At 37.8% G+C, this 20,389-nt stretch overlaps 1 protein-coding gene across 11 annotated transcripts in view; it reads left to right on the top strand.

Annotated features, from left to right (window-relative positions):
• APC (APC regulator of Wnt signaling pathway) overlaps window positions 1-18,155 on the top strand; it is a 131,678-nt gene extending 113,523 nt beyond the window's left edge. For 10 of the 11 annotated variants that reach the window (XM_087429926.1, XM_087429920.1, XM_087429927.1 and 7 more), the window contains 5 exons: window positions 2,806-2,945; window positions 3,526-3,603; window positions 3,898-4,014; window positions 8,950-9,164; window positions 10,731-18,155. In XM_087429926.1, the coding sequence (XP_087286052.1) occupies window positions 2,806-2,945; window positions 3,526-3,603; window positions 3,898-4,014; window positions 8,950-9,164; window positions 10,731-17,310 (7,130 nt within the window). In that variant the 3' untranslated portion in view covers window positions 17,311-18,155. The remainder of the gene's footprint in view (window positions 1-2,805; window positions 2,946-3,525; window positions 3,604-3,897; window positions 4,015-8,949; window positions 9,165-10,730) is intronic. The other variant, XM_087429924.1, reaches the window with a different exon arrangement.
• Window positions 18,156-20,389: the final 2,234 nt, after the last annotated feature.

The raw sequence follows: 20,389 nt of genomic DNA, 5'->3' as shown, positions 1-20,389 counted from the left end.
AGCCATTGGTCCTCTATTGTCTGTAAGGTTATGAGATATCATATTGGATAATATTTAGTCCATCTGGACCACTGTTTTCTAACATAGACACCAAGAAAAATGTGGAAGGATATGCTCATCATCTTTGTATTGCCTTGAAACATACTAATTTTTCTTAGGACAACCTATTTTTTGTTCTATCAATCATGAATTTGCATTATATTTTTGTGAATCCATTTATAGTTTTAATGTATGAATTCTATTCTTTGTCTTAAAATTCACTGAAATCTCTTTATTTGCCTGAAATTATAAAGGGCTTTCTCTTTTATCTGATATCCTAAATTTTATTGAATGTTCTTTTTTCATTAGCCATGTTCTTCATGGTTTTGTTTATATCGACCATATCCTTCTTTAATCTTTGTTTTCAGAATCAAATCCTAAGATTTTTAGTTTTTCCACACAAGAGTACTCAACTCTTTGCTCACTTATTGCTCTCTTGGGACCTTTATCACAGATATTGCTATACCAGGCAGGATTTTATGTGGGCTCAAAGCATAGTACGTTTTGTTTTGGTATTGATAGTCTGCTTATAATGCTCAACATTTTGGTGATCTCATCAGTACACAGGGCCTCTGTCTTCAGGTCAACAGTGACCCACAGGTCAATCTCCTGGGTCAAAACTTTCAGTTCTTTTATTGGCTCCTTCTACTTTACCCAAGTATTAAATGGTAGAATTCTTCTAGGCTCTGTCCTAGGCTCTCTTCGTCTCTCCCTAGGCAGTATCCTTCACTCCATGGCTTCAGTTACAGTGTTTTTCAAATTTACGTCGTCTTCACTTCAGTGATTTTTCAGACATCTCTAACTCCACTGTCACAAACTGCATTTGTTATCTCCTCCGTCCCCAGATCTCTGTCTATTCCCGAGTTCCTTTTCTCAGAAAATGGCATTACTCAAGCCAGAATCTTGGAAGACGTCCATGACTCTATCCTTATCCTCTACATCTAGTAACTGAGTTCTTTAATATATCTCAAATGAGTGCTCTTCTTTTCATCCCCAGTCCAAGCCACCGTAGTCTCTCCTGCCGTACTTTGTCTTACTTGTCTCCCCATTTCCAATCATAATCCATTCTACACCCTGCAACCCTCGGAATCTATTTAGAACACACCTAATTATTCCTTCCTCTGCCTAAAATCCTTAGTGTGGCACATAAAGTCTTGCACGATCTGGCCTCTGCTCATTTTTGTAGCCCCATCTGTAACTGTCTCCTTGTTGCTGTATACATTTCAGGCCCAGGGCCCTTGCACATGCTGTTTCATCTGCCTAAAATGCTTCATTGTTCCTGCCCCACTCTTTTTAGATTTTATTCATCCTTTAAGTCTCAAACATTATTTCCTCGGCCTTTTTCTTGACTCCCCACCTCCAGTCTAGGTTAAGTTCACCTGTTATCTTGCTCTGGGCTTCTACACAACCCATCACACTTAAATTAGTTGTTCAGTGTCTGTCTTTGCTCTAATCTATAAGCTCCATAAAGACAGTGACAGTATTTTGTTCACAGCTATATATTTTTCCATCATCGTGGGTGGATGGAGGAAAATCTTCCTAAATATGGTTTGGATTTTCCTTAACCAAATTAATTTTCACTTATCTACATTCAAACTCATCTGTCATTTCTGCTAGTCATAAAGATTTGCACAAATCTTCTATAGTTAAAATCCCCTAGCCTAGAATTCTTGACCCAAGATAGAACTTGGTCTGTTTTGCAAACTTGCAGATTCCTCTACATACTGACCCTTCTAGATCATTTGCAAAAATATTAAATGTACAGGTTCTCTTTCAGATCAATGACTTGACTCTTTAGACTTAACAGTATCTAAGAATTGCCTGTTTACATTCATCCTCTTTTTTTCTTTCTAAGCCACTTCTCTGTGACAAAACAATATCCCCAGTCTCATGATGATTAATATTGATAATGAATAATATTTTGAATAGCCCCATATGCACTTTTATTTTTCTTTTTGTTCACTTCCTCACCATTTTGCTTTGCCTTTTTTTTTTTTTTTTTTTTTTTTTACTACCCGTTTCTTTACGTCTTTCCCCTTCCTTTCCCTTCATTTTCCTCCTTGCCTTCCTACTGTTGACCACTGTGGGCATTCTTGAGCATACCCAAGTGGTGGGAATCAAAGAGAAAGAAAATACTAAATCCTAGTATAGTTGGTATTTGACACTTGCAAGTATCAAAGAAAAGTAGGAAATTTTTTAAAAAACATAAATAAATAGTTTTATAGAACTTGTAAAAGTTGAACAGGTAATTCTTTTTCATAAAAAAATAAACTTTGCTTCATGTACAGTTTCATTTAGAAGTTTCAGTATTCCTAAGGATAATTATTCAGCAGATAAAAAAATATTAAAGTAATTAGGCCAGAGTATGCGACAATGAAGAGTGTTTGTCAAGTCCTAATAATAAAAATGTTACCTTTTTCTGCTTACATTCAGGAAGACCTGATGTTAGAAAATAGCGTTCTTCATCATTGACAAGATACAGTGTATGTGCAATAAAGAGAGTATAATGCTCATTTTACTCAGTAAGACAAGGGGCTGGAGGGTGGAGAAACTGGCAGAAAATGGAATAGTTGTCGATTGTACTTTATAAATATATTACACAAAAGTCCTTTATAACAGTTTTTGTAGCTTGTAATTCTGAAGACAAATTTAAGTCATATATTCTCATTCTTTGAGATTTTTTCCCTAATATTTAAGTTATAAACGTGGTACCAATTTGTTTTATTTTAGATTATTATCTTTTTCCTCTTGCCCTTTTTAAATTAGGGGGACTACAGGCCATTGCAGAATTATTGCAAGTGGACTGTGAAATGTATGGGCTTACTAATGACCACTACAGTATTACATTAAGACGATATGCTGGAATGGCTTTGACAAACTTGACTTTTGGAGATGTAGCCAACAAGGTATGTTTATAAGATCCATTTCTTAAGATACCTCAGGTATGAGTTAGTTTACTTCCATATAAACTACTTCACTGATTTTCTTTTTGTTACTCTCCTCATTAAACACTGACTAATAAAAACTTATACTTCACATCCAACTGCATATCCCTACTCATTCGGTTGTCGTATGCCTAAACAAAGGCAAAAGATGGAACACAGTAGTAGATTTATGTAATCACATTTACAACACTGTTCCTAGGAATGAGAGCAAAAATCTGAAAATTCTGATGGCCAGTGCAAGTGTTACACACATATTGGTTCCATCCAAATAAGACACCTTACTTTAAACCCCTTTGCTTATCATTTCTTATCATTTATTCACTTTATTTGTCCAGTTTGCCAAGAGAAGAACAGATAGCAAAGGGTTAGGCGGGTATTTGTCTTTCATTTATGTAATCTGATTCTAAATCTTTTATGGGTAAAATATTAGTTATGATTAAAATGAAACAATTAAAACTGGATTTGAAATTTAGTGGTCAAAAATAAAGCACAGCTTCAGGTTGCCTTAATACTGACCCCCGTTCCATATCTAATTTTACAGGCTACACTGTGCTCTATGAAAGGCTGCATGAGAGCGCTTGTGGCCCAACTAAAATCTGAAAGTGAGGACTTGCAGCAGGTACTACTTAGAGTTTCAGATGTTTTTCTTGGATATTAGCAGGGTAGTGTTCTGATTTAGATTAATTTAATCTGTGGCTCAGTATTTAATATCTCGTATTTAAATTATGATTACGTTAAAACCAGAACAAAGGAAAATAATGATATTGTAGAAATTCCTTTTGGCACTATATTAGCATTTAGGAGGAATTTCTTTATTAATAGATTTCTACTCTTAACTCTAGCAATAAAAACAAAAAAGCAACTAGTATAAATCATTTTATATCCAAATTATTCTAAAATTGATTCATTTCAGGTTATTGCAAGTGTCTTGAGGAATTTGTCTTGGCGAGCAGATGTAAATAGTAAAAAGACATTGCGTGAAGTTGGAAGTGTGAAAGCACTGATGGAATGTGCTTTGGAAGTTAAAAAGGTACCTTTGAAAACATTTAGTATTGTAATATGGATTTTATCTTTGGATGTTTTTTGCTTCCCTTTCCCACCCCTGAGATTCCCTAATTTTGACCTGTTTATCTCCCCAGTCCTTATTCTTAGACTAAACTCCTAAAAGTATTAAGATGGAAAAGATTGTCTGAGGGGGCCTAGTGTAAGTCAGCGTTTCTCAGACTCGCACTATTGACATCTTGGAGCAGATAATTCTTTGTTTTGGGGGACTGACCTGTGCTTTGTTTAGCAGCATCCCTGGCCTTTGCCCACTAGATGTCAATACACCCTCCCCTTAGTTGTAACAATCAAAAATATCTCCAGATATTACCAGTTGTCCCCTGGAAGGGAGGAGGGACAGAATCACCCCTAGTTGAGAATCGCTGGTCTAAGTGTTACCTCTGTGCTCTCCAAATCTCAGTCCCCCAAAGTCCTCAGATTTTGATGGTCAGCTTATCAAGAGGTGATCAGACTCAAGGGTGAGGAATCCCCCAAATAATAATTTGTTTACAAAAGGAAACATCTCCAGGTGGGCTATCTACTTCAGAAACTAAGCTAATTAAAAAAAAAAAATTTAAACTTGAAATTTAGGAGGGACTAAGCAAGTCTTCTTAGCTAACTAATCTGGGCTTTCTTTCACCCAACCAGTCCTCCTAGACCCACAGCCCACATTTTTTTCTTCAAAATTTCCTTTTTAAGAGAAGGCAAAAAGTTTTATTTTTTTATTGTTTGTCTATTTAAGCATTTTTGCTGAATTATATTATTTTATATCTGGAAAAAACTGAAAATTATTAGAAATAGGACAAGTATTCAGGGCCGGCCCCATGGCTTAGCGGTTAAGTGTGCACGCTCCGCTACTGGCGGCCCGGGTTCGGACCCCGGGCGCGCACTGATGCGCCGCTTGTCCAGCCATGCTGAGGCGGCGTCCCACATACAGCAACTAGAAGGATGTGCAACTATGACATACAACTATCTACTGGGGCTTTGGGGGAAAAAAAAAAGGAGGAGGATTGGCAATAGATGTTACCTGAGAGCTGGTCTTCCTCAGCAAAAAGAGGAGGATTAGCATGGATGTTAGCTCAGGGCTGATCTTCCTTAAAAAAAAAAAAAAAAAGAGAAAAGAAAAGTATTCAACTAAATAACTGGTTGTAAAGATAATATTCAAATATACTTAGGGTCTGTATAAACATACCTTTAAAACACTATTGAATTGACAGAATGCTTTTACTGACACTGCAGAAAAGAAGATATATGAATGGCCAATAAGCACTTGAAAAGACACTCAACATCATTAGTCATCAGAGAAATACAAATTAAAACTATGATGAGGTACCATTACACATATTATATTGGCTAAAATTTTAAAGATTGACCAAGTGTTGTCAAGGATGTTGAGCAGCTAGAATTATCATGCACTGCTGGTGGGAATGTAAAATGGTATAACCACTGTGGAGAATGTTTGGCAGTGTTTTAAAGTTAAACATACACCTACCTTATGACCCAGCCATTCCACTCCTAAGTATTTACTCAAGAGGAATAAAAATTTATGTTCACACAAAGACTTACACACAGATGTTCACAGTAGTATTATTTGTGATAGCCAAAAACTAGAGTAACTAATGTCCATCGACAGGTGAATGGGTAAACAAATTGTAATATTCACAATGGAATACTATTTGGCTATCAAAAGTATGAACTATTGATACATGCAATAATCTATAGTGACAGAAAACAGATCAGTAGTTGCCTAGGTTTGGGAGTGGATTACTAGGAAATTTCAGGAGATAAAATAAATGTTTGTTATCTTGGAGTGATGGTTTCGTGAGTATGTACATACATCAAAAATGATCAAAATGCACACTTGAAATATGTGCACTTGATTGTTTTCTGAATATACTTCAATAAAGTTATACAAAAAAATTAGTACCACGCACAATTTAAGACTCCTAATCTAATCAACCTTGTGTATCTTCAGAAAGATTTAATGTACTTGTGTGTATTATGGGGACTTGTACTGCTGCTGAATAATAGTTCATGACTTTCTTATCTCTCAAAGACCTCAAAGATCTACATACAAACTAATTGCTACAAACCGAGATTAAAATACACATCCTACTGAGAAACATAAAATAAGACTATAATAAATGGAAAATCTCTGTTCTTGTAAAGGAAGAGTAGTATTTTAAAGATCATTTCTCCCTAAATTTATATATAAATTTTTAATGTAGGTCCAGTCTTGGAAAAACTTGCCCATCAGAAATTTATAATATCCAATTCTGGTTTGGGCCTGCTTCTGGTCAGCAGTATTAGAAATTATTTGTTTCCTCTTTTTCTACATTCAATGCAACAGTCATTATGCACGTTCTTTCTCGTTTTAATTCATCATCTTTTCCTTCTCAACTTCATTTACTGCTAATGACCAATAGAATCAGAACTACCTTCCATATTCCCCATGTATTGCATCATTTTAACTTCATGCAGCTGGCTCTTACTCTTCTACACAATAGAACCTTTCTTTCACCTGCACTCTGTGCCCAAGGGTTGCTGTTCACTCAAAGCCGTTAGTCTCTTAGCCTTATCTTCTATATCTTTTCTCCTGGATGGATGTAGAAAAGAAGGCTTTTTTGTTTCAGCTATCTATGAGAAGCTGAAGGGGGGAGGGGTTCTCTGTTGCGGCTTCTAACTCCTGCAGTGTTTCTCTTTTTCCTGTAACAATCAAAATCTTGAACAAGTCACTTGCTCCGTTTCTTAGCTGACCATTCCTTCTTTAGTCTCTCCTAATTTTGCTTCTAACAAAATCTAGATTTAGCGATTAACTTGGGTTTTTCTTTTCTACCTACACCTATATTTGATCCTTTTTTTTTTTTGAAAGATTAGCCCTGAGCTAACATCTGTTGCCAATCCTCCTGTTTTTGCTGAGGAAGATTGGCCCTGGGCTAACATCTGTGCCCATCTTCCTCTGCTTTATATGTGGGATGCTGCCACAGCATGGCTTGATAAGCAGTGCATAGGTCTGCACCCAGGATCCAAACCTGTGAACCCTGGGCCGCCGAAGCAGAGCGTGCAAACTTGAACCACTACGCCACCAGGCTGGCCCCTATATTTGATACTTTTTGTTCACACACTTTATTGAAACTCCTCCATTTGTTTTTACCACCTATATACTTCCAACCTCTAATTATTTTTTTTCCCCCCAAAGCCCCAGTAGATAGTTATATGTCATAGTTGCACATCCTTCTAGTTGCTGCATGTGGGATGCAGCCCCAGCATGGCCAGAGAAGCAGTGCGTCGGTGCGCGCCCGGGATGCGAACCCCGGGCCGCCAGTAGCGGAGCGCGCGCACTTAACTGCTAAGCCACGGGGCCGGCCCGCAACCTCTAATCATTTCTTCTCATCTCCTCTAATTTTGTGCCCAGCTTCCTCAAAGAAGCTATAAAGCTTCTTTGAAACAAAACCCTTGGCCCTATGCATGTGGTCTCGTAGAGAGCAACTTCTGTTTTCCTACCTTCAGCTCTCACCTGTGGGCCAGTTGCAGTTTAGCTCACTCCTCTAAACTCTTGCTGTTTTTTCAATACTCAGGATACTCTGAATGCCGCACCTTTACCTCAATAACAGTGTAATTAAAATTGAACTCTATCCTTCTCACATCTTGATTGGTGAAAGCACTTCTTCCCTGCCTCCTGATAAATAGTAACTAAACCTATTCTTAGATTTTTTTCATTCATTTAATTTTCTGATAAAGAAAATACAGTACAGTGGCTAGCTATTTATTGGATTAGGCCCGAAATGTTTGCTGTGACATTCAAGACCTTCTTTGACCGCTCTGACCTTACTTCCCACTGTTCCCCAGCACGGATTTGGATCTCCTCTGTGTCTTTCTGCTCTTGAGTCCTCTCTTGCTGATTCCCACTTCCATACCTTTCCTCATTCTAGGTCCCCTGCTAGGAGCAGCTGTCTTCTCTCTGAATGTACAAGTCTTACCTTCTACAGAGCTGCTCTCCTCCATGAAATATTTTATTTATTTGGTTAAATTCAAGTGGCAATAATCTTTCCTTTAGAGTACTTTGTTTCATATATGGTTTTGCATCTTTTTTCCCCAAAGTAAATTGTCAGCACCTTCAAAGCAGGTATCAGTTTGCTATGTTTGTATCCTCTGGAGTGCCCGTAATTGTGATAAGCATAGAGTAGATTTCCAATGAATGTTTGTTCCTTGATTGATTTGTAGTAAGAAGAAAGACTGACATCAGGATCATGGCAAGTTTTGACCAAATATCCTTAATTGTGTACTCAGGAGTGCTTCTAGGGCAATTACAGTTTGACAATTTACTCTAATATTATATAGCAGGGAGTTCTGGTTCTTGTAATTACTTGGTTTCTTTGGGAGTTTTAAGAAATTGGAGTTTTCCCAGTATGCTTTCTTCTTAATGTTATATTGTTAACTTTTGAATGAACCACATAAGTATATGTGTGTGTTTTTTTATACAAACAATATTGTACATACTGCTCTGCAACTTGCTCTTTGCATGTAGTAATACATCTTAGATCTTTCCATATCAGTATATAAAGAGTTTTGTCTAGTTTCTGTTATCCTGGAAGTGTTGTCTTTTTTCAGAATACACATTAGTTCTGTTTTATTTTCTAATATAAGCTCTTGTAAGATATGTGTGTACAATCTAAACACTTAGAATAAAGTTCATAAAGGTCATTAGTTTAATACTGTGTTCTGCTTGTTTTATGGGGATATCACTGACTTAAGTTCCATTTGGTATTTTATGAAAGTTTTTCTAAATGGGGAATTCCTAATACTTTACCAGTGAAGGGTAAGCAGCAGGGGAGATAAAAAAAATAACTTAGAAGTAAACATAGAAGTTATAAGAGGCAAATTCCAACTCTGATTAGATGACACATACTCTGTTTCTTAATAGGAATCAACCCTCAAAAGCGTATTGAGTGCCTTATGGAATTTGTCAGCACACTGCACTGAGAATAAAGCTGATATATGTGCTGTAGATGGTGCACTTGCATTTTTGGTTGGCACTCTCACTTACCGGAGCCAGACAAATACTTTAGCCATTATTGAAAGTGGAGGTGGGATATTACGAAATGTGTCCAGCTTGATAGCTACAAATGAGGACCACAGGTAAATACAGAGTTTTATATTACTTTTAGGTGAATTGGTATAGAATTCATACCCTCTAAAAGACCCACTTGTAAGCAGTATTTTTCGTAATTGTGAGAGTTCTAAACCAAACTGTATTTATTATGGTGAAAAGATAACTATTAATTCCTAATTTACTCCTTAGTATATTTATTCTAATAAAAGTTCATAGTATCATAAAGATGTCTAGAAATAAGCAAATGATAGATGAGAGGCATAACGCATATGTAGAGAAAAAAATTAAAAGTCACAAACATTACAGAGAACAAAATCCCTTCCTATATGTTAGTATGGCATAGAGGAATATGAAGTTTATAAGAAACAAAAACAAAAACCTGTGAGTATGATCCAGAATGTACAGTGGTTCACATTTTTCTAATGGTGTCTTAACATTAATAGCCAACAGCCATTCATCCAGTCTGCTAGAGCTGTGAAACCTAAGAGAGCACACATTTTCAGAACTTGGGCTCTGTATTATGTCAACAAAAAATATGGATATCTTTCACAGCATATTCATTTTTTTTTTAATTTATCCAGTATTGTTCCTCTCTCATTTTCAAAAAGACCATGAGGTACTTTTAGTAAAAGAACTTGTAAAGAATGTAAACATTAAGTTTTTGATGTGCCAACTACAAGCCTTATAGCCCATTCTGCTGTGCAAAGAAGACTTTCTTAAACTCAGTAAGCACTCAGATGTCTACTGGACTGCTGAAAGAAGACCACCATGTTAAAGCTTATTTACACCCTTGCCGATCAATTTTAAAGCCCACTAAAGTTGAATATGATGTCATGCTGTCACTATGCATTAAACAAACTCTAGCTCTTTCAAGTCCCAAAGTTCATTTTACTGACTCTCAACCCTTGTTTTTATAGTTACCTTTAAATGTTTTGAAAACCCTTCATTCACTTTATTTCTGGAAATAACAACTACGTACACAATGTGCCAGAGAACACTTGTAAGGGGGATGGCAGTATCACAAAATCAAGCCAGAGACATCGAGATTACCCTAAAAAGTCAGTTTGCTGATCTAAGAGCTTACAGAGTGCTCCCTGACTACAGGAAGACCTATCCATTGATTCTTTTACCTAACTCTTCCAAGATGTCTCAGTAGTCAACACTGTGGCACCCATCCATAGATTAAATTACCACAAAGTCCCTGTTCAGCATAAGATTTCATGATACATTTATAGCCCTTAAATTGGCAAACTCTGTCACCATGTAAATAAATTAAATGTATCTGCTCAAGAAAACATTTTAAAAGCTATTGGGTCGGAATAGGAAACGCAGAATTGATTTAAATTAACACTTTTACTTCTTTTGGTCTGATAAATGAATACTTTAAAACAATAAACATTAAGTGAACTAAGGTAGAACAAAAGTAGATGTGGGATGCCTGGAATTTATAGTATAACTTGGTACAATTTTATTACGCCTGTTAATAAGTTTTAATAGTTATCTAAGATTTAAGTATGTTTTATATCCTTTTATTTGTTGTCACTACAAACAGATTTTGACCTTAATTTTGTGATCTCTTATTTTTATTTCAGGCAAATCCTGAGAGACAACAACTGCCTGCAAACTTTATTACAACACTTGAAATCTCACAGTTTGACAATAGTCAGTAATGCATGTGGAACCTTGTGGAATCTCTCAGCAAGAAATCCTAAAGACCAGGAAGCATTATGGGACATGGGGGCAGTCAGCATGCTCAAGAACCTCATTCATTCCAAGCACAAAATGATTGCTATGGGAAGCGCCGCAGCCTTAAGGAATCTCATGGCAAATAGACCTGCCAAGTATAAGGATGCCAACATTATGTCTCCTGGTTCAAGCTTGCCATCTCTTCATGTCAGGAAACAAAAAGCCCTAGAAGCAGAATTAGATGCTCAGCATTTATCAGAAACTTTTGACAATATTGACAATTTGAGTCCCAAGGCATCTCATCGTAGTAAGCAAAGGCACAAGCAAAGTCTCTATGGTGACTATGTTTTTGACACCAATCGACATGATGACAATAGGCCAGACAATTTTAATACTGGAAACATGACTGTCCTTTCACCATATTTAAATACTACAGTGTTGCCCAGCTCCTCTTCATCAAGGGGAAGCTTAGATAGTTCTCGTTCTGAAAAAGATAGAAGTTTGGAGAGAGAACGAGGAATTAGCCTAGGCAACTACCACCCAGCAACAGAAAATTCAGGAACCTCTTCAAAGCGAGGTTTGCAGATTTCCACCACTGCAGCCCAGATTGCCAAAGTCATTGAAGAAGTATCAGCCATTCATACCTCCCAGGAAGACAGAAGTTCTGGTTCTACCACCGAATTACATTGTGGGACAGATGAGAGGAATGCACTGAGAAGAAGCTCTACTGCCCACACGCATGCAAACACTTACAACTTCACTAAGTCAGAAAATTCAAATAGGACCTGTCCTATGCCTTATGCCAAGTTGGAATATAAGAGATCTTCAAATGATAGTTTAAATAGTGTCAGTAGTAGTGATGGTTATGGTAAAAGAGGTCAAATGAAACCTTCAATTGAATCCTATTCTGAAGATGATGAAAGTAAATTTTGCAGCTATGGTCAATATCCAGCTGACCTAGCACATAAAATACATAGTGCAAATCATATGGATGATAATGATGGAGAAGTAGATACACCAATAAATTATAGTCTTAAATATTCAGATGAGCAATTGAACTCTGGAAGGCAGAGTCCATCACAAAATGAAAGATGGGCAAGACCCAAACATATAATAGAAGATGAAATAAAACAAAGTGAGCAAAGACAATCAAGGAGTCAAAGCACAACTTATCCCGTATATACTGAGAGCACTGATGATAAACACCTCAAGTTCCAGCCACATTTTGGACAGCAAGAATGCGTTTCCCCATATAGGTCAAGAGGAGCCAATGGTTCAGAAACAAATCGAGTAGGTTCTAATCATGGAATTAATCAAAATGTAAACCAGTCTTTGTGTCAGGAAGATGACTATGAAGATGATAAGCCAACCAACTATAGTGAACGCTACTCTGAGGAGGAGCAGCATGAGGAAGAAGAGAGACCAACAAATTACAGCATAAAATATAATGAAGAAAAACATCATGTGGATCAGCCTATTGATTATAGTTTAAAATATACCACAGACATTCCTTCCTCACAGAAACCATCATTTTCGTTCTCAAAGAGTTCATCTGGACAAAGCACTAAAACTGAACACATCTCTTCAAGCAGTGAGAATACATCCACACCTTCATCTAATGCCAAGAGGCAGAATCAGCTCCATCCAAGTTCAGCACAAAGCAGAAGTGGTCAGACTCAAAAAGCCACCTCTTGCAAAGTTCCCTCTATCAACCAAGAAACAATACAGACTTACTGTGTAGAAGATACCCCAATATGTTTTTCAAGGTGTAGTTCATTATCATCTTTGTCATCAGCTGAAGATGAAATAGGATGTGATCAGACAACACAGGAAACAGATTCTGCCAATACTCTACAAATAGCGGAAATAAAAGAAAACAATGGAACTAGATCAACTGAAGATTCTGTGAGTGAAGTTCCAACAGTGTCACAGCACGTTAGAACCAAATCCAGCAGACTCCAGGCTTCTGGTTTATCTTCAGAATCAACCAGGCACAAAGCTGTTGAATTTTCTTCAGGGGCCAAATCTCCATCAAAAAGTGGTGCTCAGACACCTAAAAGTCCACCAGAGCACTACGTTCAGGAGACTCCACTCATGTTTAGCAGATGTACTTCTGTCAGTTCACTTGATAGTTTTGAGAGTCGTTCAATTGCCAGCTCCGTTCAGAGTGAACCCTGCAGTGGAATGGTAAGTGGCATTATAAGCCCCAGTGACCTTCCAGATAGCCCTGGACAAACCATGCCACCAAGCAGAAGTAAAACCCCTCCTCCTCCTCCTCCTCAGACAGTTCAGACTAAGCGAGAGGTGCCTAAAAATAAAGTACCCAATGCTGAAAAAAGAGAAAGTGGACCTAAGCAAGCTGCTGTAAATGCTGCAGTTCAAAGGGTCCAGGTTCTTCCAGATGCTGATACTTTATTACATTTTGCCACAGAAAGTACTCCAGATGGATTTTCTTGTTCATCTAGCCTGAGTGCTCTCAGCCTTGATGAGCCATTTATACAGAAAGATGTGGAATTAAGAATAATGCCTGCAGTTCAGGAAAATGACAACGGGAATGAAACAGAATCTGAGCAGCCTGAAGAGTCAAATGAGAACCAGGAAAAAGAGGCAGAAAAACCTACCGATTCTGAAAAAGATTTACTAGATGATTCAGATGATGATGATATTGAAATACTAGAAGAATGTATTATTTCTGCCATGCCAACAAAATCTTCACGCAAAGCCAAAAAGCCAGCCCAGACTGCTTCAAAATTACCTCCACCTGTAGCAAGGAAACCAAGTCAATTGCCTGTGTACAAACTTCTGCCATCACAAAACAGGATACAGACGCCAAAGCATGTTAGTTTTACACCAGGAGATGATATGCCACGGGTGTATTGTGTAGAAGGGACACCTATAAACTTTTCCACAGCTACCTCTCTAAGTGATCTAACAATAGAATCCCCTCCGAATGAGTTAGCTGCTGGAGAAGGGGTTAGAGCCAGGGCTCAGTCAGGTGAATTTGAAAAACGAGATACCATTCCTACAGAAGGCAGAAGCACAGATGAGGCTCAAAGAGGAAAACCCTCGTCTATAAATATACCTGAACTGGATGACAATAAAACAGAAGAAGGTGATATTCTTGCAGAATGCATTAATTCTGCTATGCCCAAAGGAAAAAGTCACAAGCCTTTCCGTGTGAAAAAGATAATGGATCAGGTCCAGCAAGCATCTGTGTCTTCATCTGGAACTAACAAAAATCAATTAGATGGTAAAAAAACGAAACCTACTTCACCAGTAAAACCTATGCCACAAAATACCGAATATAGGACACGTGTAAGAAAAAATGCAGACTCAAAAAATAATTTAAATGCTGAAAGGACTTTCTCAGACAACAAAGATTCAAGGAAACAGAACTTGAAAAATAATTCCAAGGACTTCAATGATAAGCTACCAAATAATGAAGATCGAGTCAGAGGAAGTTTTACTTTTGATTCACCTCATCATTACACACCTATTGAAGGAACTCCATACTGTTTTTCACGAAATGATTCTTTGAGTTCTCTAGATTTTGATGATGATGATGTTGACCTTTCCAGGGAAAAGGCTGAATTAAGAAAAGGGAAAGAAAATAAGGAATCAGAAGCTAAAGTTACCAGCCACACAGAACTAACCTCGAACCAACAGTCAGCTGATAAGACACAAGCTGTTCCAAAACATCCAATAAATCGAGGTCAATATAAACCCATGCTGCAGAAGCAATCCACTTTTCCCCAGTCATCCAAAGACATACCTGACAGAGGGGCAGCAACTGATGAAAAGTTACAGAATTTTGCTATTGAAAATACTCCAGTTTGCTTTTCTCAAAATTCCTCTCTGAGCTCTCTTAGTGACATTGATCAAGAAAATAACAACAACAAAGAAAATGAACCTAGCAAAGAGACAGAGCCTCCTGACTCACAGGGAGAACCAAGTAAACCTCAGGCATCAGGTTATGCTCCTAAATCATTTCACGTTGAAGACACCCCTGTTTGTTTCTCAAGAAACAGTTCTCTCAGTTCTCTTAGTATTGATTCTGAAGATGACCTGTTACAGGAATGTATAAGTTCTGCAATGCCAAAAAAGAAAAAGCCTTCAAGACTCAAAGGTGATAATGAAAAGCATAGTCCCAGAAATATGGGTGGCATATTAGCAGAAGATTTGACACTTGATTTTAAAGATGTACAGAGACCAGATTCAGAACATGGTTTATCCCCTGATTCAGAAAATTTTGATTGGAAAGCTATTCAGGAAGGTGCAAATTCCATAGTAAGTAGTTTACATCAAGCTGCTGCTGCTGCGTGTTTATCTAGACAAGCTTCATCTGATTCAGATTCCATCCTTTCACTGAAATCGGGAATCTCTCTGGGATCACCATTCCATCTTACACCTGATCAAGAGGAAAAACCCTTTACAAGTAATAAAGGCCCACGAATTCTAAAACCCGGGGAGAAAAGTACATTGGAAACTAAAAAGATAGAATCTGAAAATAAAGGAATCAAAGGAGGAAAAAAAGTTTATAAAAGTTTGATTACTGGAAAAGTTCGATCTAATTCGGAAATTTCCGGCCAAATGAAACAGCCCCTTCCAACAAACATGCCTTCAATCTCTCGAGGTAGGACAATGATTCACATTCCAGGAGTTCGAAATAGTTCTTCAAGTACAAGTCCAGTTTCTAAAAAAGGCCCACCCCTTAAGACTCCAGCCTCCAAAAGCCCTAGTGAAGGTCAGACAGCCACCACTTCTCCTAGAGGAGCCAAGCCATCAGTGAAGTCAGAATTAAGCCCTGTTACCAAGCAGACATCCCAACCAGCTGGGTCAAATAAAGGGCCTTCTAGATCAGGATCTAGAGATTCCACTCCTTCAAGACCTGCCCAGCAACCATTAAGTAGACCCATGCAGTCTCCAGGGCGAAACTCAATTTCTCCTGGTAGAAATGGAATAAGTCCTCCGAACAAATTATCCCAACTGCCAAGGACATCATCCCCTAGTACTGCTTCAACTAAGTCCTCAGGATCTGGGAAAATGTCATACACATCTCCAGGCAGACAGATGAGCCAACAGAACCTTACAAAACAAACAGGTTTATCCAAGAATGGCAGCAGTATCCCAAGAAGTGAGTCTGCCTCCAAAGGACTAAATCAGATGAATAATAGCAATGGATCCAATAAAAAGGTAGAACTTTCTAGAATGTCTTCAACTAAATCAAGCGGAAGTGAATCTGATAGGTCAGAGAGACCCGTATTAGTACGCCAGTCAACTTTCATCAAAGAAGCTCCAAGCCCAACCCTAAGGAGAAAATTGGAGGAATCTGCTTCATTTGAATCTCTTTCTCCATCTTCTAGACCAGATTCTCCCACGAGGTCCCAGGCACAGACTCCAATTTTAAGTCCTTCCCTTCCTGATATGTCTCTATCCACACATTCTTCTGTCCAGGCTGGTGGATGGCGGAAACTTCCACCTAATCTCAGTCCCACTGTCGAGTATAATGATGGCAGACCAGCAAAACGCCACGATATAGCACGCTCCCATTCCGAAAGTCCTTCCAGACTTCCAATCAATAGGTCAGGAACCTGGAAACGTGAGCACAGCAAACATTCATCATCCCTTCCTCGAGTAAGCACTTGGAGAAGAACTGGAAGTTCATCCTCAATTCTTTCTGCTTCATCTGAATCCAGTGAAAAAGCAAAAAGTGAGGATGAAAAACATGTGAACTCTATTTCAGGAACCAAACAAACTAAAGAAAACCAAGTATCCACAAAAGGAACATGGAGAAAAATAAAAGAAAGTGAAATTTCTCCCACAAATAGTACTTCTCAGACCACTTCCTCAGGTGCTGCAAATGGTGCTGAATCAAAGACTCTCATTTATCAAATGGCACCTGCTGTTTCTAAAACAGAGGATGTTTGGGTAAGAATTGAGGACTGTCCCATTAACAACCCTAGGTCTGGAAGATCCCCCACAGGAAATACCCCCCCGGTGATTGATAGTCTTTCAGAAAAGGGAAATTCAAACGCTAAAGATTCAAAAGATAATCAGGGAAAACAAAATGTAGGTAATGGCAGTGCTCCTGTACGTATCATGGGTTTGGAAAACCGCCTGAACTCCTTTATTCAGGTGGATGCCCCAGACCAAAAAGGAACTGAGGGAAAACCAGGACAAAGTAATCCTGTCCCTGCATCAGAGACTAGTGAAAGTTCTGTAGCTGAGCGTACCCCATTCAGTTCTAGCAGCTCAAGCAAACACAGTTCACCTAGTGGGACTGTTGCTGCCAGAGTGACTCCTTTTAATTACAACCCAAGCCCTAGGAAAAGCAGCGCAGATAGCACTTCGGCCCGCCCATCTCAGATCCCGACGCCAGTGAACAACAACACGAAGAAACGAGATTCAAAAACTGACAACACAGAATCCAGTGGAACTCAAAGTCCTAAGCGCCATTCTGGGTCTTACCTTGTGACGTCTGTTTAAAAGAGCTAGAATGATGAAACTAAGAAAATGATGTGTGAATTACAACTGCTATGTAGAAATTTTGTTTCAAATGAAACTTTAAAAGAAACTGAAAGTGTTTTGTAAATAGGTTTGATTCTTGTTAGAGAGTTTTTGTTCTGGAAGCCATATTTGATAGTATACTTTGTCTTCACTGGTCATATTTTGGGAGGCACTCTTGATAATTAGGAAGAAAATGGTAAAGCCAAGTATATTTGTACAGTATGTTTTACATGTATTTAAGTAGCATCCCATCCCAACATCCTTTAATTATTGCTTGTCTTAAAATAATGAACACTACAGATAGAAGATATGATATATTGCTGTTATCAATCATTTCTAGATTATAAACTGACTAAACTTACATCAGGGAGAAATTGGTATTTATGCAAAAAACCATTTTGTTTTAGTCCTTGTGAGTCCATCTAACATCATAATTAATCATGTGGCTGTGAGATTCACAGTAATATGGTTCCCGATGAACAAGTTTACCCGGCCTGCTTTGCTTTACTGCATGAATGAAACTGATGGTTCAATTAACAGTTCTGTGGTCACATGATGTGCATATAGCTAGCTACAGTGTAACAATTTACACTATTTTGTGCTCAAAACAAAAAAATCTGTGTAACTGTAAAACATTGAATGAAGCTATTTTACCTGAACTAGATTTTATCTGAAAGTAGGTAGAATTTTTGCTATGCTGTAACTTGTATATTCTGGTATTTGAGGTGAGATGGCTGCTCTTTTATTAATGAGACGTGAATCGTGTCTCAACAGAAACTAAATGAACATTTCAGAATAAATTATTGCTGTATGTAAACTGTTAACTGAAATTGGTATTTGTTTGAAGGGTCTTATTTCACATTTGTATTAATAATTGTCCAAAGGGCCTCTTTTAAAAGCTTATATAAATTTTTTCTTCAAATTCTATGCATTAAGAGTAAAATTCCTCCTACTGTAATAAAAACAATTGAAGCTGACTGTTGGCATTTAACCATTCTAAGCATTGGCACTTAACCGGTTAAATTCCTGAAATTTATTTTTCTTATATGTGATTAGCAATTACTAATGTTTAATATTTTTCCACTTATACATTTTTTTCTTACTCCACTGGAGTTGATTTAAAACAAAATCATTTAATAGCAATGTAAACTGCCTAGCACAGAACCAGGCATTGAACATAATAGGCCCACATAGAATATTTCTTTTTCTTAAGAGAATTCTATACTTGAAAAATTAATTGATTATTCTTAGGTAAAGTAGTCTCTTCCAAGCCTGTCTTGGAATGTACTGTCTTGTCCCTTCATCTTCTCCCTGTTGCTACTGAGTCTGGAATGAAAACCATTTATCACCCTATATGTCATGGCAAAATTCCAGCAGCCAAGTATAATCAGCACTTTGCCATGCTCAGAAAATGCAGATCACATGGAACATCAAAGGTAGACTTAATACCACTAAGATATGCAAAAGACTGTTTAAAACCCCCTGCCTGTTAAGGAAAACTTTGTTTTTGATGGGTAGACTGTGGGTTATTTGTTTGGATGCCCCCTTCCTCACATGGCAGGGAGAATCCTCCTTCATGAAGGAAGATAAACGGATATACTTATTAACAAAGGTAATTTAATATATCTATCTATCTTTCCAGAATTTGTTCTAAAAGATCAGAGGGTGAGGATGATGATAACTGCTCACATATTTGTTGAATAAATGAAAATTTATTTTTAATGATAAAATGTATGCACTCTGCATTTGGGGAAGGGAAAAGATATTTAGGTATGGTGGGGCCCTGGGAAAAGGGGATGAGGAGGAGTCAGCACGTCTGTCTGGTGTCCTTGAAATCACATCATGTAGTTAATTACCCCTTACCTGTGTTTATCACTTACAGGTAATAAGGCTGATTTTCAAACTAAAATGCCAGTAAATAAAGTACTATGATTTGAAGTAAGGCATTTTACCCCAAAGCCCATACTCTTGCCACTGCACTGCTTTGCGAACACCTCAATTTACAGATCTTTGGAATATATCTACATTTAAATTTTTGTCAAATTTTATCTGAATGAAATAGTTTGTGAATAATAATACTAAGTTATTCTATTTATATTTTTCTCAAAGACTGCCTTATTCAATAGGGATACATGCATATAAGTCATACTTCTTTCCTCCTTTAGTCCTGATTTTCTGTTTTTCTGAATTATTGCATGCCAGTTTTTATAAACCACTTCAAGTACTTTTATGGAAAAACATGGGATGTAAGTCAATTAGAATAAAATTGCCTTTTTCAAGTAAGGAAAAAATATCAATCCTGGAAATGAAAAAAGGGGGCCTTCCATGGGCAAGAAAACTCAGGAATTCCTGTAGGCAACACCTACTAGGAAAAGGGTCAGTCTACATTGCCCATCAGGGAAAAAGTTGCTGCGTGAGACCCTCTAGTTAGAGACAATGGTTCTGAAGGGGCAAATCTCAATTCTGCTTTTAGAACTGCACAGGGTGCCGCCATAATTGACAGCTGGCCAGATATGTCTCCAGTGTATGCTTGTTACAAATGGCACACTGAGCCCAGTGTTGGGATTAGTTGAGAGTTGTGATGCCTGTCATGTTTGGGGGCAGTGCTGTATCTAGCTTTGGACTGCAGTGAACAGAACTCCTAAGGCAGTGATTTTCAGACTAGACTGCATTTGAATCACCAGAAGTGCTTATTAAGACAGTATTAAGCTGGGCCACACCCCCGTAGTTTCTGACTCTGAGTGGGGCCCAAGAATTCGCAATTCTGACAAGTTCTCGGGTGATGCTGATGCTGCTGGTCTGGGAACCATACTTTGAGAACTACTGCCCTGAGTTATAACAAGGAAGCTCCTTGAGTGATTGATTGCCTTCATTTGTGTCTATTCCTCTTTTCCTCTCAACAACTGGACCTTTAATCTGATAATATATGCTAACAAACTTCTTTCTCCTTTGGGCGTGAAAGATTTGAATACTGAGCTATACAATCTGATATAGCCCATCTCAACTCCCAGTAGTGGACAGATTTACCAGACATGAATGAACAAGTAATTCTAAAGAC

This window comes from Ceratotherium simum, chromosome 4, assembly GCF_057802395.1.
Source record: "Ceratotherium simum simum isolate JZ-2026a chromosome 4, ASM5780239v1, whole genome shotgun sequence".
NCBI classification, from domain to species: Eukaryota; Metazoa; Chordata; class Mammalia; order Perissodactyla; family Rhinocerotidae; genus Ceratotherium; species Ceratotherium simum.
Note: the sequence above shows the minus strand (reverse complement) of the source record. Positions and strands in the feature narration are given on the sequence as shown.